The following is a 15,167-nucleotide window of genomic DNA, read 5'->3' as shown; positions in this document are numbered from 1 at the left end:
CCGCCCTGCATGCATTCCCTACGTCCACAACACATCCCATCGTTTGAGTGCGCTTGCACGCAAATTCGACACAAGGGTCCTTTTCACCTGCAAATTCAAATTGGGTGGAATGTGCAAGCGCGTCAACAATCCCGAACCTCCGCCCTCCTGCACTAAAAAACACGCCCAGTGCTTCCGCCCCTGCGCGCGAGAGAAAGTGTACACGATCCCTCTTTCGTGCGGAGCGGAGTACATCGGTCAAACGGGCCGATGTATCAACGACCATCTCCGTGAACACGCGAGGGAGATCACGAGCCCGCCCGAGGATTCCGTGCATCCGGTTGTTGTCCACGCAAAAAAATGTTCCTCTTGCACACCCCATTTCACCCAAACAAAAATCATAGGGGGACACCGATCTCGATTCGGAAGAGAAATAATAGAATCCGTAAGCATCAAGTCGGCGACAGCAAACCTTTCCAGCCCTTCCCTTTCCCTCTCGGAGAGAGAGATTAGCTTCCTGCGAGGGAGGGGAGCCCCCCAGCACACGCGGCACTAGAACTTAAAGGTTTGGGAAAACAGTGGCAAACAAAAACAACCCCGGAAAGCCGCCCTCTGTTCTTACTTCTTCTCGCCTTCTGTTTTCGCTTGACCCTCTGGTGCTCCGGTCCGTCTTGCGCCTTCCCCGGAGAATTCCGATGACCCCCTCCCCCCTTCCCCCGCTCTCCGCCGCGCCCCCGACGGCACGAAGCGACGCGAGGTGTCATCTACGAGAGAGGCGACACGGACCAGGCCACGCCGTGGACCAGACTCCCGACCAGGGTTGTAAAGTACCTAGGTACAAGTAACTGTAAATCGGCATCTAGGTACTTTTGTTGTACCTGAGGTACAAACCTAGGTACTTTCATTTCTCAGTATCTGTATCTGTACCTTAAGTACATTTTCCAGTAACTTGTAACTAAGTGAAGTTACTTTTTACAGGTACTTTCTAGTTACTTCGTCAAAATCGTAGAAAATACAATATAACATATAACTGAAAATAAATTATAATTACAGTCGTAAAGCAATTTAACGTCACGTTGTGTTTCCATGCAATAAATCGAACTCACATTTTGCACTTTACAAAGCTGAAAATGCTTGTGAAGAAAAACAAAAAAACTGGGAGGACGATTCACCTTCGACTTTAAGAGTTGAAGGCGATAGGGTTATCGGGCCCCGTTCGCATGGCCTTCTCAATCGCTTCTCGTGCTCTTGAGTCACACGACGACCTAGTTCTTATGATACAACACTCCTGGCGCTATCGAGGAGCTTTTGCCAGTGCTTTGATGCCATTTTACCCCGCAAGGTTTATTTATGTGTTTGCTCGGCACGCGCAGACAACACTCGATGCGATAATGCCTTTACCCTGACACAGACAGACATCGAGGCACTCTAATGACGGCAGGATCGCAGTGCCATTCCCAAGCCCTCCGTTGCCTAGTCGGTAGCATGTCTGGCTCGCAACCGAAGGGTCGTGGGTGCTGTCCTGCGTAAATTCTTCAAATTTTTCTCTAAGGCAAATGAATTAGTTTATCAAGTGGGATCATCTGAAACATGCGGCGACCATTAATTCGTGTGTCTTTAACCACCTTCATTCCACGCGTAACGTCACGTTTCAGATGAGCGTTGTGGGTTGTTTGAAATTCCCGCGCGAATTCATGTGGCTGTGACGTCACGACCCTATCGACCATTCAAGAATTTTCCGTCACGCCACCGACGCCACCGACATCCGACGGATTTTCTGTGACACGAGCTCCTAAACGCTCTCGCGTTAAAATATTCTCTTCCTTCCTAAAAACATTGACACCAATAAAGCACGTTTATCAAACTTGTTTTTGTGTACATCCCAGTATACAAAGGATTTACTTCCAATAATAATGTGACAAATTTGAGAAAAATACTTGGTGTGAAAATAAAAAAAGTATCTTTGAAGTACCTGTACCTGTACCTAGGTACATTTTTAAGCGAGTAACTAGATACGCACCTAGGTACATTTTCGTATGAGTAACTGTAACTGTATCTTAGGTACATTTTTAAAGTAACTTTTACAACCCTGCTCCCGACCGCCCGCTGTGTTCGCCCCCGCAACGGTCTCCCTGTGTTTCTTACACCTCCCCTCATCCCCCTCCCCCCTTTCCCCATCGCCTCCCCAAGTCGAGCTCTGAGCGGCGAGCCGCCTCAGTAAGTCTGTAGTTGCAAGTCGAAAGCTGTGTCGTCTGTTTCGTCCTCTTGTGTGTTTCTTTCGTTTTAAGTCAATGTAGATTACCAACATCCGTTTTCATCTATTTCTGCCCCCTCCGATTGTCCGAGAACGTGGATAGTAGCCGTGAAAAGGTCAAACCAGACGCTGTCGAACTACGATTGCTCGTGCCGGCAACACTTTGCGATCGCCAGATGTAGTTGTTTTGTTCCAACATGAACGAGAGAAAACCGCCAAGTTGTCCGGACCACCCAGGGGTTCAGTGCGTCATCAAATTCACACGGCCGCCTGATCGTTCAAACTTTCGTCTGCTCTTTCAAACTTGTCTGCTTTTTGTCGTCTGCTTGTTCAAACAAAAGCGGCCCGTAGACCAAACTTTGACCCAGTGATTGCAATAAGAAGTAATTTCAGGCCTCGAAAGACTTAAGTAGGTTCGGTGTAAACAGTAGATACAAGATGCTGATCATTGGTACCAGTGGCCATCACCGAGTTGTCAGTATCAACGTCGATCATCGCCGCTACCTTCTACACTTTTCCAGCACGAGCGACGTCGCGACCAAAAATAGCTAGAAGAATCTCGTCATGGTTTTGGCGTCCATTCTGCGGCGTTCAAGCGAATGAATCGCCGCACGTGAAATTATTTACGCAAAGGTTAGCGGCGTAATGAGCCTTTATAACTTCGCTCGGGCGATTAAAGTGGTAAGACATTACTATGAGGACGTGGAATCGACAATTCTAACGCGAAAACGAGTACGCAGACTCACACAGACGCCGACAACGTGACTTTCCAATGGTTTGTTGACGCAAAACTTGGTGCTTCTTGCCCGCACTCCATTGCGCATGCGTTCGAATGGACCTTTTCCGAGAAGCGTTCTGCGCACGCGCGAGCGCCCGATGCCAAGCGGCGGAAGTCGGAACGAAAAATCGAGGAAATTCGGAATGAGCCTGTGGATAAGCGAGTAGAACAGGTAATTGCAGCATATATATAATTGGGTTACACAAAAAAAGAAAGCGGACGGAAGGAAAAACACAACGATTGGGTGGACGCCACAGATGCCCATCTTTAAGCTCGCGTTGGGCACGCGACGCAACTCGGAGAGCGAAGAAACTGGTAGCGTAGCCCCCGGTATCGATTGGTAGCGCAGGTAGGTCACTTCCTCGATTTTTAGTTCGTACAGCCACCGCCTGGTGCCGTCGGTATGTGGAAAAGGTCCGTTGTCGTCTGCTCTTTCAAACTTGTCTGCTTTTTGTCGTCAGCTCGTTCAAACGACAGCGGCCCGTAAACCAAAAGTTGACCCGGTAATTGCGATAAGAACTAAGTGCAGGCCTCAAAACACTTTTGAAGGTTGGTTGGGGTAAGTAGGCTAAGTGTAACCAGTAGATACCAGAAGATGTTGATCATTGTTACCAGTGGCCATCACCGACTTGTAATGCCCGACTCTACTTGCGGTTTTCACTATCGACGTCCACCATCACAGCTACGGTCCGCGCTTTTGCAGCCTGAGCGACGTCGCGACTGAAAATAGCGAGCAGAATCTCATCGCGGGAGTCGCGCTTTAGCGCCCATTCTGCGGCGTGCACGTGAAATGAAATGCCGCACGTCACATTATTCACGCAAAGTTTTGCCTCGTTATTTAGCTGAAGCCGCTCAAGGAGTCAGACATTGTTAGGAGGACGTAGAATCAACAATTTCAGAAAAAAGAAGAGTACGGGGACTCCCACCGACGCCGACAGCAACGCATTTCAATGGTTTGTTTATGGGCGACGGCGGGCTTCTTGCCCACCGTCTACCGCGCATGCGCGGCGCCGGTGGCGTCCGCTAGGGGCGCTCCGGTTTGTTTGTAAACATGAGTTGGTGTATAGATTTTTATATTCGCACTGCTATCTTTTAAGGTGGGTGCAAGAGATATCTACACTCCGTCTCACCCTGTACGATGGACTAGGCTCCGAAGGCTGGGGGCGGAGCACTGCCTCAGAAATGCTTGCATCCGCATTGCGAAAGAGTGCGCGAAAAAAATTCACAGGAGCCGCAGCGTGGGCTCAAGAAGCGGAAGAAAAACTCGCTTACGCATGACGCGTATTGGCGTACTGATACGTACGACGGTGCAAATATACCACCTGGTTTCTAACAGGCTCGTGATTGAACCTGGGGGCCTGTAGTATTGGGCTTTAGTTCATCGTAGGATGATATGGAGCATAGTGTAAATAGTAAATTACGGACACCGGAAGCGCCATATCAATGTGTTGCCAGACAAGAGTGCGAGGGAGGCTTCCCCATTTTACTCCGTTCCCCATCAAGTCCAACCAAAGCCGACGAATCGATGGAGTCGATCAGTCAGCGCCAAACGTGCGTCGTCATGGCGCTTGACCTCTTTGTCTGTTTAATATCACCGGCCAAACCGTTCTCGCAGAGAAAAAAAAAAGATCATGGCGGGATCACTCTGCGTGATTGGTTTAACACGGGATACACCCTCAGGTTGTAGTACTTACGCTCCTTGTCCCATAAATTAAAACCAAAGAACTATACTTTGATGTTCAGGTACTTGACGTCGAACCGCGACGATAGCGACTTCCACGAGCGGCTCGATAGTCGAGTGAAAATTATTAAAATGGCTAATGTACGTATTAAAGACTACGAGGGCCCTAATTTGCACGGCGGGAGCTACGGACAGGGACATCGCAGACTGCTCTGATTGGTGAGCTACGCGGAGCTGGCCAATCGCAGAAGACGGCGATCTCCCGGCCCTCGGTGCCGTCGTGTAGATTAGAGCCCCTGGGAAACACTCAAAGTTTTTGTTGGCCCTGTTGCAAAACCTCAGTGTTTTTTTTTTGCTGCAGTTTTTGACACGTACATTTTCTATTTAGTAAGTTGTATGACTTGTATCACACGGGTATCAAGCCGCTCGTAAAAGTTGTTATAGTCAATACAACGTCAGTGGGCTGGACATCGAAATTTTGTTTTGGGGTTGTATATATGGGACAAATGGTGCATGTACTACACCTCCGGCTCCTGAGAGTGTAGCAAACGTACAAAGAAGACGATTGCCGTGGCGATGGGCGCTGCCTGAATGATCCCATTGGACCGTTTAGCGCCGCTGCTGTAGGAGTTAAAGTGAAATGGAGTTATACTGTGGCTCAGCTGTTCAGCAAATGACGAGGCAATGAATACGAATTATTTCTAGCATCTAAATCTTTGTAGGTATTAATCTCGTATCTTACTAAAAAGACTGCAGCCTGGTTGCTTCCTCCCGCCGTTCACGTAGAAGTCGACGTGTCCAATGGGGTTATAAATGCCAAACTCTTTGAATATGGTCTTGTTGCCTCCGCTCGTGTGAATGGCGTCCACAAACACTGCGTCCCTGTGAGACACGTAGACACTGGTGTCCGCAAATAGAGGCGCGGCTGCGTCCAGAGCTGCGTAAGATGACAAAAATTAGGTCGGTGCATAAGCCTCCTGTGTTGCCCAGGGGGCGCTGCAACAGGGACCTGTTAGAACTTGTTTTGGGTAGTACACACTTGAGCGTCTCAAACTCTCACGCATGTAGAAGCGTGCCTGCTGTCGTGCGGAACACTAGATCCCCCCCAAAAAACACAAGGAAACAACAAAATTTCAAACGCCGTCGAAGCACAGGTCAAAGCTAAGACGCTAACGGCATGAGCCGAGAGATGCCGATTTTCGCGCGTTCCGAAGTAGAAATAAAAAATAAAAAAAGCCTCACGACGCCATATGTTTTATGCGTCATTACCCAGAAAGAAGAGACGCGTACCCTAGCGGTGGTGGCATGAACCTTTCACTTTCAATTGTCTTGCGACGTTCAATCTAGCCAATGTTGGACGTCCAAAGGTATGTTTCTGTTCTTCAGCGCCACAAAAAGGACAAAAACTCACCCAACGTGCCATAAGTAGACGGAGGCCCAATCAGATGCAATTGTACTACCCAAAATGAGGGCGCCACAGTTTGTTCAAAGCTTCCGCGCACAAGGCCCATAGCTGTACTATGTTGCATAAAATTTCGTAGAACTACGAGTGGGTGGCACGAGGAATGAGTGGAGAGGTTAAAGGGATGCTGAGCCGAACATTACAGTGTCTATAAGTGGCGCACAATCTTTCCGCGAGCCAGCATCCGCCAGTGTGCTATTTTATTCATTTTAGAAGCGTGTGCCGTCCCATGGCTGTCCGAGCAAGGTCTGAGCAGCGCCGTACAGGCCCTCGCTCCTCTAGCTTGTCCTGGACAGATTGTTGCAGCAACAGCTGTTGAGTTTTCATTTTCGAATGCAGTTTATTTCCTGGCAGAGTGCAGACAGTTACCACTGTTACTTGCATCCAATCTTATTGTCTCACTCTTAGCCAGTTAACAAGACTAAATAATAATTTTCTTTTCAATTTCAAGCGTACTGTTTACACTTGGCATAAGGCAGTGTCATCAGAATGCCAGTCTTTTTGGTGTACTGATGGATAACAAAGATCTACGAAGACAACTATATTCAATGCAGATAACACTGATGTTGGCGTACCGACAGGAGTATCAGTTGCAACGTGAAGAGAACAATTTAAAATTTGGGCTTAAGCGCTTTCTCGTTGCAGATCAACTGAGGTGTCTCGAAAAGTCCAATATGAAGGGGACTGCATGGAGTAAAGGCACCCTCGAGAAAGGTTTTTAAGATTCATCTTTCTTGTGGTTCCCATGGTTTCAATGTGGTGCCGGGGAATCGCGGTGGATTTTGCCTGCAGAAGGCACACTTCATTGGCATCTCCAGGACTTCAGGTTCGTGCCCGACATAATGCACAAGCTGAGGGATTCTTTAACATACAAGGCGAGTCAAAGTTGCAGCATATAACACACTCCTACATCCTTATCTTGAGTATGCATTTGAAGTCGGATACCTGCAAACCCGTCTCATCAAGTAGCTTGTTGTATAACCCATGCTGTTTGTACAATTTATTGTCTTCAGGTGTACCGTACCAGTAACACCATCAGGTGTAAGGGCCTTAGAAGTATTTTAGGATATGTAAAAGTGACTGCACCTGTCAGTAAAGTTACTGCACATTTGTCAAGTTTTAAGAAAGCATTTTGACGGTGTATGGTGCGCCTCCGTGTCATTTATCTTATTTTTTTTTCATTCTGTGATTTGTTTTGTTATGTACTCAGCATATGTTCTGTTTTTATTTTTATTTGTCTGGCAGTTTTGAGAAATAAATAAAATTGTGACTTTGATTTTGTTCTTTTTAACGTCATATAGGCTTGTGTATTTTCATGGAGTTTTTGACCTCGCATTCGCTTTATTTGAATGGTTCTCTGCATGAGATTTTAATTATTTTTTGCCTCGTTTCCTTTCACTGAAAAAGCATCAATTGCTTGACTTTTTTTCTTAGATTTGGTGTAGACTCCCGAGGCTTTATATGCATGTACAAGAATTATTATGTAATAATATTGACATGTTTAATAGAGAACTTTCAGATCTTCATTAAAATTGTATAAAAGTAAAATTCGTAAGCCCTCAAATTGATGCTGAAATCGAGCGCATGGTTCTCAAGTTTGCACTAGGTTTCCAACCCTAGAACGCTGATCCAGGAGTCTAAAAGCAGCGGAAATCGTAATTAAACCTGGATTTGTTTTTGATGTGAATGAATAACCAAAAAAATACAGACACTCTCATAAAATTACGAAGTAACAAAACTAAATGAAAACAGAGTTTTCATTTCTAAAAACGGTTTCATCGAATAAAATTACGAAAATAGTATTTATTACGCTCGGAAGAGTAGCGGCATCGCGTAGCCCCGGAGCGAAAGACCCGCGGTGTGGCAAATTTTTACAGCATGTACAGAATACACACGCAGAGAAATACGTAGCTATTTTTATCATTACTAGTACTGCAGTCAGCTTAAGAATCAATTGAAATTGTGGAGAATATCATTGCAATTTGTCGGTTTGATATGATGATTAAAAACGACTTGCAATTCCTGTGAAGCCGAACATTCACGAGAAACCGGCCTAACGCAACACGGTAGCAACGATTGGGATGATTATCCATAGCACTGTCGAGATCCACGGTTGTACCAACAGATCTAGAGCTGCTTCAGGACGGTCGGATGCGGATACGGGCTCTCCATGAGGTCATTGCTACACTTATATGACGAGAAAGATCCATACGATCGGCAACTCGCCCGCTCCAGCTGACCGAGACGTCGAGACGCTTGGGAAATTCCAGAGGGAGCCTCCGTCGCCAACCGGAAGTTAGAGGTGGTGTAAGGAGGACGAGGGAAGAGAATGCGCCACTTTCCCAGATACAGGGACTTTAGAGCGTGGAGCGAAGATTCTGGAATTACCAGTTCTGACGAATTGTACTTACCTGAAGTTAGAGCGGGAATTATACTTCAGCCTCTGTCGCAATTACTATCAAGTTTACAATTGCTTTTTCCTTCTATAGGCTCCTTGCACTGACGTCAAATCGCATACTTTTGAACACCATGTAAAAGAAGGAGAGGGAAGCTGCTTTTGTAAGAATGATGAGTGACATGTTAATCTTCTATAACCTTCTGGGAGGAGAATAGCGACGCCTGTGCAAATCTGGAGGCGCAAAGGAGGATCCTGATAAGAGAGGAGCTCCTTCTTCCCAGGGCCTTCTGGAGGTCATCGGAAATGACGACATGTGCAAGCCACGTATACCGGAACTGACGTCAGCGTTTCAAAGCTATTTTGAAAACAAAAAGTAAGTGGCGCCATAGGCGCTTAGGGAAGCATTCTCCCCTTCCGACTTCATCTTTCCTTCGTTGATCGGAGCGACGAGAAGTAAGTTTGATCGCTCTTCGAGCTTTTTCTTTGTTCTCCGGACACTTCAACCGATAGAGCTCGGAGTGGATCACTCTCGACAAGGGATTGAACTCGTCTTCCGCGAGGTTTTAGAAGAAACTTTGTCTGACCGCAGAGTAAACAATCTTGAACCTCTTTGACGCACGTACATTAACTGTGCTAGGCCTAAGTTCTTGGGCCCCGGCTTTGGACAAAGGCAGTGGCGTTTCAAGAAGCAGAAAGGAGTTTCCCGCCCCCGCTCAAGTCCTACGGCCTCCGGCTCTCGACAAAGCCGGGCAATTTTCGGGTTTACATATAGACCGATCCCCGCCCCCTGATGTTGTATGGGCCCCGGCCTCGAACAAGGGCGGCGAAGTTAAAGTGGCTTTAAGGACCCATTCCCGCTCGCGTTCTACGGGCTTCGGCTCCGGACAAAGCATGACTATTTCCGGTTTCCAGTAAGGTCCGATCCCCCTTGTTGTTCTATGGGCCCCGGCTCCGAACAGAGGCGGCAATCTCAAGCTAAATCCGGCGCCCCCGCTCGCGTCTTGGGAGCTCCGGCTCTGGACGACACGGCGCGTTCTTAGACAGCCACAAGGGCCATTCAATAGGCCAAGCTGTCCGATCCCCCATGTTGATCTATGGGCCCCGGCCTCGAGCAGAGGCGGCGATCTCTAGTGACGTCAGGCGCCCCCGCTAGCGTCTTGGGAGCTCCGGCTCTGGACGACTCGGCGCGCTCTTAGACAGCCACAAGGGCCATTCAGTAAGCCAAGCTGTCCGATCTGCCTTATTGTTCTATGGGCCCCGGCCCCGAGCAGAGGCGGCGATGTCAAGTTACATCCGGTGCCCCCGCTCGCGTCTTGGGAGCTCTTGCTCCGGACGACGCGACGCATTCTTGAACAGCCACAAGGGCCACACTTAGCACCTTTATTCCGCTCGATTGACGACGGAGATCAGTGCGGCTGTAGTCGTTTCTAAACCGATATATGACTTTCTCGGGCCTCCTCAGATGTCAACCGCCGAGATCGCGGAGCTCCAGCGAACGGTGGCGGACATCGCTACTTGGGTCGCGGCGCTCACCACCCGCCTCCCTCCTTTAGCCACGGAGGAGGTTGAACTCCGACACAGCGAGCGGAGCGACTCGCCAGACCTGGACCCTTTGGGTCCCACCGACGAGCCCCACGTCTGGTTGGGGAGACCGACGGAGGGCCGATCCCTGGAGATGGACCCTGCCCTCCTGGACTTCCTCAAGGAGCACTGCGGCTCCGAGGGGCGCGTGGAGCGGCGCCGGGCGGCCCTGACGAGCTTCCCGTGACCGCGCCTCCCCTTCGCCACTGTGCCGGAGCTGAATCCGGAAATGAAGGCCCTGGCAAAGAAGAGAAGCCGTCGCCCATAGGGTGGCTCGGATGGAAATCTAAACATCACGGCCCGGGACCAGGCACTCCGAGAAGGCCAAGACGCAGTGGCTGCGGCTATGAGGCCACTGGTTGGCCTCTTAGAGATCGGCCTCTCGGAGGAGGCCATTAACAGAAGGACGGTGGCTGACCACTTTGGGGCAGCTACCACCCATCTGGGGCGGCTCTTTGCGTCGCTATCCCGCGAGCGCCGGGAGGGGGTGATTGCACGAGTCGCCCCAGAGCTCCGCCAGATGGTGGCCCATGACGGCGGGGACCAGAGCCGTTTATTGAGAGAGTTTGGCCATACATTAGTTTGAATAGGCGGGCACCTCGGGGCCAACCACAGGCCGCGAAGCAGCCCCTAGCGGTGGTCGGGTGCTCTAAGTTTGTGACACGACTAATTTGAGCCGTTTTAGCGTCGCTAGAGTGAAAAGGTTTGGCTCTCGGTGACTGAAAACTTTGTGCATGTGAGGTTTTAGTCACGCCAATATTCAAGTGTAGAATAAACGAACGTGCGTTCCAAATCAGGGCCGACTTGCTAGAAACAGCGTCTCAGCCGAGACGGGGAAAGAAAGCACTGCCAACGCCAGCGCACGAGCCGAGCGGGACTCCGCGTCTCAAGGCGCTCGCGCGCCCTACCACTGTATTTTTTTTTCAGCCAGCCTTACCTTAGACGCTGTTCTAGCAAGCCGGCCCAGAGCGAACTGTCACCTATATTCCATCTGCACAAACATCAGCAGTGCAGACAAAGGCATGGGCACGAGCGCGTGGCTTTGGAAAGTGCCTCCTATGCACGAGTTCTAGTACAAACAAAAGCGTTTTGCTGAGCTAGGCTCGCGCGCCTGTGCCTTTGTCTTTACTGCAGCCATTTGTGAGATGGAGTAGAGAGGCCGAGATTGAACGCTTCTATTGCACGCTTTAAATGCCGTTTGCAATGTTGTGACGTCGCGGTCTCCTGATTGGTTGACGCTGTGTCACAAATTTAGTTTACGCTCTAAGCGCGGGGGGAATATTCGGCGCTGGCGGCGGCCTTTGCTCCGCCTATTGGCCAAACTCTCCCAATACACGGCTCTGGCGGGGACGAGGGATCCCCATTGCTGTTCGCGGCAATATGCCGACTGGCATATTGCCGCGATTCGTGGAAGTTTCTCACCCACAACGCATGGGTTCTTCAGACAACACACGGGTACAAGCTGGAGTTTACACAGGTACCAGCGATTAAAGGGTTGCACAGCGTGCCGACCCGAGGGCAGTCAAATCAGGTCCGGGAGGCAGTGTCCGAGCTGGTCAAAATAGGAGCAGTCTCTCAGGTACCGCCCTCCGAAGTGAAGTTCCTCTCCCCCTTCTTCGTAGTACCAAAGAAGGACAACAAGGTGCGCCCAATCCTAGATCTCAGACAACTAAACGAGTCGGTGGAACACAACTACTTCAAGATGGGGGTGGCACTCGGTGAGGGATCTTATCCAGCAGGGCGACTCTATGATGCGTGTCGACCTGAAGGATGCATACTTGTCGGTCCCGATCTGCCACCAGGACCGCCCCTGGCTCGGTTTTCGTGAGGGGGACAGGGTCTATCGCTGGAACGTGCTACCATTTGGCCTCAGATCGGCACCGAGAGTTTTCACAAAACTTCTGAAACCAGTCGCGGCCTATCTCCGGTCGAAGGGACTTCACATCGTCATGTTCTTGGACGACATCCTCGTCATGACCCAATCCCTTTCCCTACTGGCAAACCAGGGACGTCTTATCGTGAACCTCCTACAAAACCTAGTTTTGGCCGTAAATTCGGAGAAGTCAGTACTGACACCAGCCCAGGACTTGTTTCTGGGACTATCAATCTACTCGAGACGATTGATGCTCGAGCTCCCTGGAGAAAAACTCGCCAACCTGTTGGACCACCTACAGCAGAAGCTGGAGAAACCGGGGATCACGGCCCGCCAGGTTGCAAGCTTGGCGGGACAACTGAACACATGTCTGATGGTGCTGCGGGAGGGTTCCTTTTATATCAGGAACCTTCAAACAGATTTGAGACAGACCCTACAGAGCGGTACGTACACGACCACTTTTACACTATCCAGGGACACGCGGCATGACTCGTGGTGGATCCGAGCACTGAGGAAGATCCCAAGGAACCAGATCAAGACACCCCAGTAGTGCAGACGATACAGTCGGACAGTTCGTTGAAGGGGTGGGGAGCATGCTCGGAGAGGTGGACGATTGGGCATCACTGCACACCACTCCAATACACTTGGCACGTCAATGCCCAGGAGCTGATGGCAGCCTTCCTGGCCCTTCAAGCACCGGCAAAAAATGCGTCTCGGGGCTCCATCCTCCTCGAGCTAGACAACACAGACGCAGTAGCGGCCAACAATAGGAGGGGCAGCCTCTGCTCTCCACAAATCACCAGGATAGCCCACGAGCGATGGTCGTGGTGTTGGGAGAGGGGAATATCAGCCAGGGCGCAACACATTCCGGGGCACACGGATGCAGACCAAGCTTCCAGGAGAGTGATAGATGCAAGCAGTTGTAAACTGTGCCTGCTCATATTCAGCAGGGTCAACTGTCTGTGGGGCCCCGTGCACACGGACCTTTTTGCGAACTTCTGCAACCACCAGGTGAGGCACTACTACAGCTGGAAGCCGGATCCTCCGGCGGCAGCAGTGGATGCTCTCAGCCAGGACTGGACGGGTCAGGGCCTCTATGCCTTCCCACCGTTCAGCCTTGTGAGCAGATGCATTGCCAAGTTGCAGACCTCCAACAGTCCGCTCATTCTAATAGCCCCAAGTCTGGCCATCTCAGTCATGGTATGCCTCGCTGCTGCACCACTCGTACGAGGAACTGCGTCTTCCTCCCCAATCACACGACCTACTGCGCAGCCACGACGGGCAGGTACATCCAATGCTCAGCACGGAGAGCCTGACACTAGTAGCATGAAGACTGACCAACTCCAGCAAACACATTGGCAACTTTCGGAGCAGGCTGCACACCTCATCGAGGCATCATGAAGGCGGGGAACATAACTCACGGACACCTCTTGCTGGCGCAGGTGGGAACGCTGGTGCCGTTTAAGGACTGTTGATCCCTTTTCTCCCACTCTGACATAGGTGCTCAACTTCCTCGCTTGGCGTATCGCACTATAGGATGTTACCGCTCTGCCTTGTCTCAGATCTTGCATAGCTTTTGACGGTTGCCCTCTGGGGGAACACCCAGCAGTGGTGCGCCTTATGAAGGGAGTGTTTAATTCTAACCCCCCCAAACCCCGATACCCCCCAACTTGAAGGGTTGACACGGTGACAACCCTCCTGCAGTCGTGGGGTCCTAAAAAGACCTTAGCCTCAAAACGCCCACTAGCAAGCTTGCTATGCTGTTAGCCCTTGCCTCAGCAGGCAGGACTTGTGCCTGCTTTCAACATGCCACATCCGTAAGCAATCCGCGGGTTGGGAGCTCCTGCTCAGTGGCCTCAGAAAGACTTCTGGGGTATCTAAACCCCTTCCCACCCTCTTCTTTCCAGCAGTCGAAGAGGTTCGGGAATGGTGTCCAGCGAAATGCTTGCAGGTGTACCTCGAACGGGCTGCAGCACTCCGAGGCGCCCACACGCAGCTTCTGCTCACTACGCAAAAGGCTTTCCGCCCAGCAGCACGGGACAAAGTAGCTCACTGGATAAAACACACACTAACGCTTGCGGGCATTGACACGTCGGTTTTCAAAGCACACTCAACGCGAGGAGCAGCCACCTCCAAAGCTGTGGAGGTTGGAGTACCACTTGCCGTACATTTTAGCAGCAGCTGACTGGTAGTCCGAGGCGACATTTAACCGCTTTTGCCGACGGCAATCAGCTACCCGGGCTCACTCTGGAACCCAGGTGCTGACAACACATGCGAAAGCTTTGAACAAGCAGTTGTGAACTTAATAGTAAGTGCGACAGAGGCTGAAGTATAATTACCAGTTCTGACGAACGGTACTTACCTGAAGTTAGAGCGAGAATCATACGAACTTGTGGAAGCATTTACTATCGAGTTCGCACTCCAACCGCATCCCTGCCCATTTTCGGGGTAAGTCATCACATTCTCTTCCCTGTCGCAGGTCGCGGTGGCTCAACATGGCACCAGAGGTAGCACGTAGCGCGTTAGCTCCAACCAGATGCCACCACCAGAACGGAAAATAAAAGCGTTCTGAGTGAATCACGGCTGCCGGAGCGGCCTCTATCGCCGTTTCAATCAGACAAGAGTGCGTCGCGTTGGAGCGAGCAAGACAACAGATGAGATAAGGAAAGCACGCGCGTGCGCACCGCGCGGATCTCGGTAGCAGGCGCCGCGCCGCCAGGGAGGGCGCTTGGGCCTTATCCGTGTGACGTCACTTCCTTGACCAAGTTTTCATGACATTATTCTTCCAACTTTGCAACACCCCCCCCCCCCCCTTCCAAGCGCGGGAAAAGACGTAGTTCTATGTAAAAAGAACAACAACAAACAAACAAATATATTGGGTCCAATTTCAGGCCAGCAGGTTCATAACTGTTTATATACTGTATTCTGCATATCTCACGAGCTAACGGATGTTTTAGTAGCTTCATAAGCAGGGCAAGAAAATTAAGCCATTGAGAAAACTATGGTACTCTTAGAGCCCTACACTCCTCTGTTTTACGGTGGTATACCCGTGTATCGCCTGCAGTGCCAGCCGATAGGGGTGTGTACTTGCCGTCGCAACCAGTGGAAATAGTAACACGTCGCCGCGGAAAATAGGAAGCGCAGCTGGTGTGCCCTCATTG

At 50.4% G+C, this 15,167-nt stretch overlaps 1 protein-coding gene across 1 annotated transcript in view; it reads right to left on the bottom strand.

Moving 5' to 3' along the window:
• LOC115322218 (pancreatic lipase-related protein 2-like) overlaps positions 1–15,167 on the bottom strand; it is a 42,526-nt gene that overhangs the window by 2,204 nt on the left and 25,155 nt on the right. Inside the window, exon 5 of the mRNA XM_042292543.1 lies at positions 5,435–5,629. Within this exon, the coding sequence (XP_042148477.1) occupies positions 5,435–5,629 (195 nt within the window). The remainder of the gene's footprint in view (positions 1–5,434; positions 5,630–15,167) is intronic.

Source organism: Ixodes scapularis, unplaced genomic scaffold, assembly GCF_016920785.2.
Source record: "Ixodes scapularis isolate PalLabHiFi unplaced genomic scaffold, ASM1692078v2 PGA_scaffold3__209_contigs__length_174095766, whole genome shotgun sequence".
Classification (NCBI taxonomy): Eukaryota; Metazoa; Arthropoda; class Arachnida; order Ixodida; family Ixodidae; genus Ixodes; species Ixodes scapularis.
Note: the sequence above shows the minus strand (reverse complement) of the source record. Positions and strands in the feature narration are given on the sequence as shown.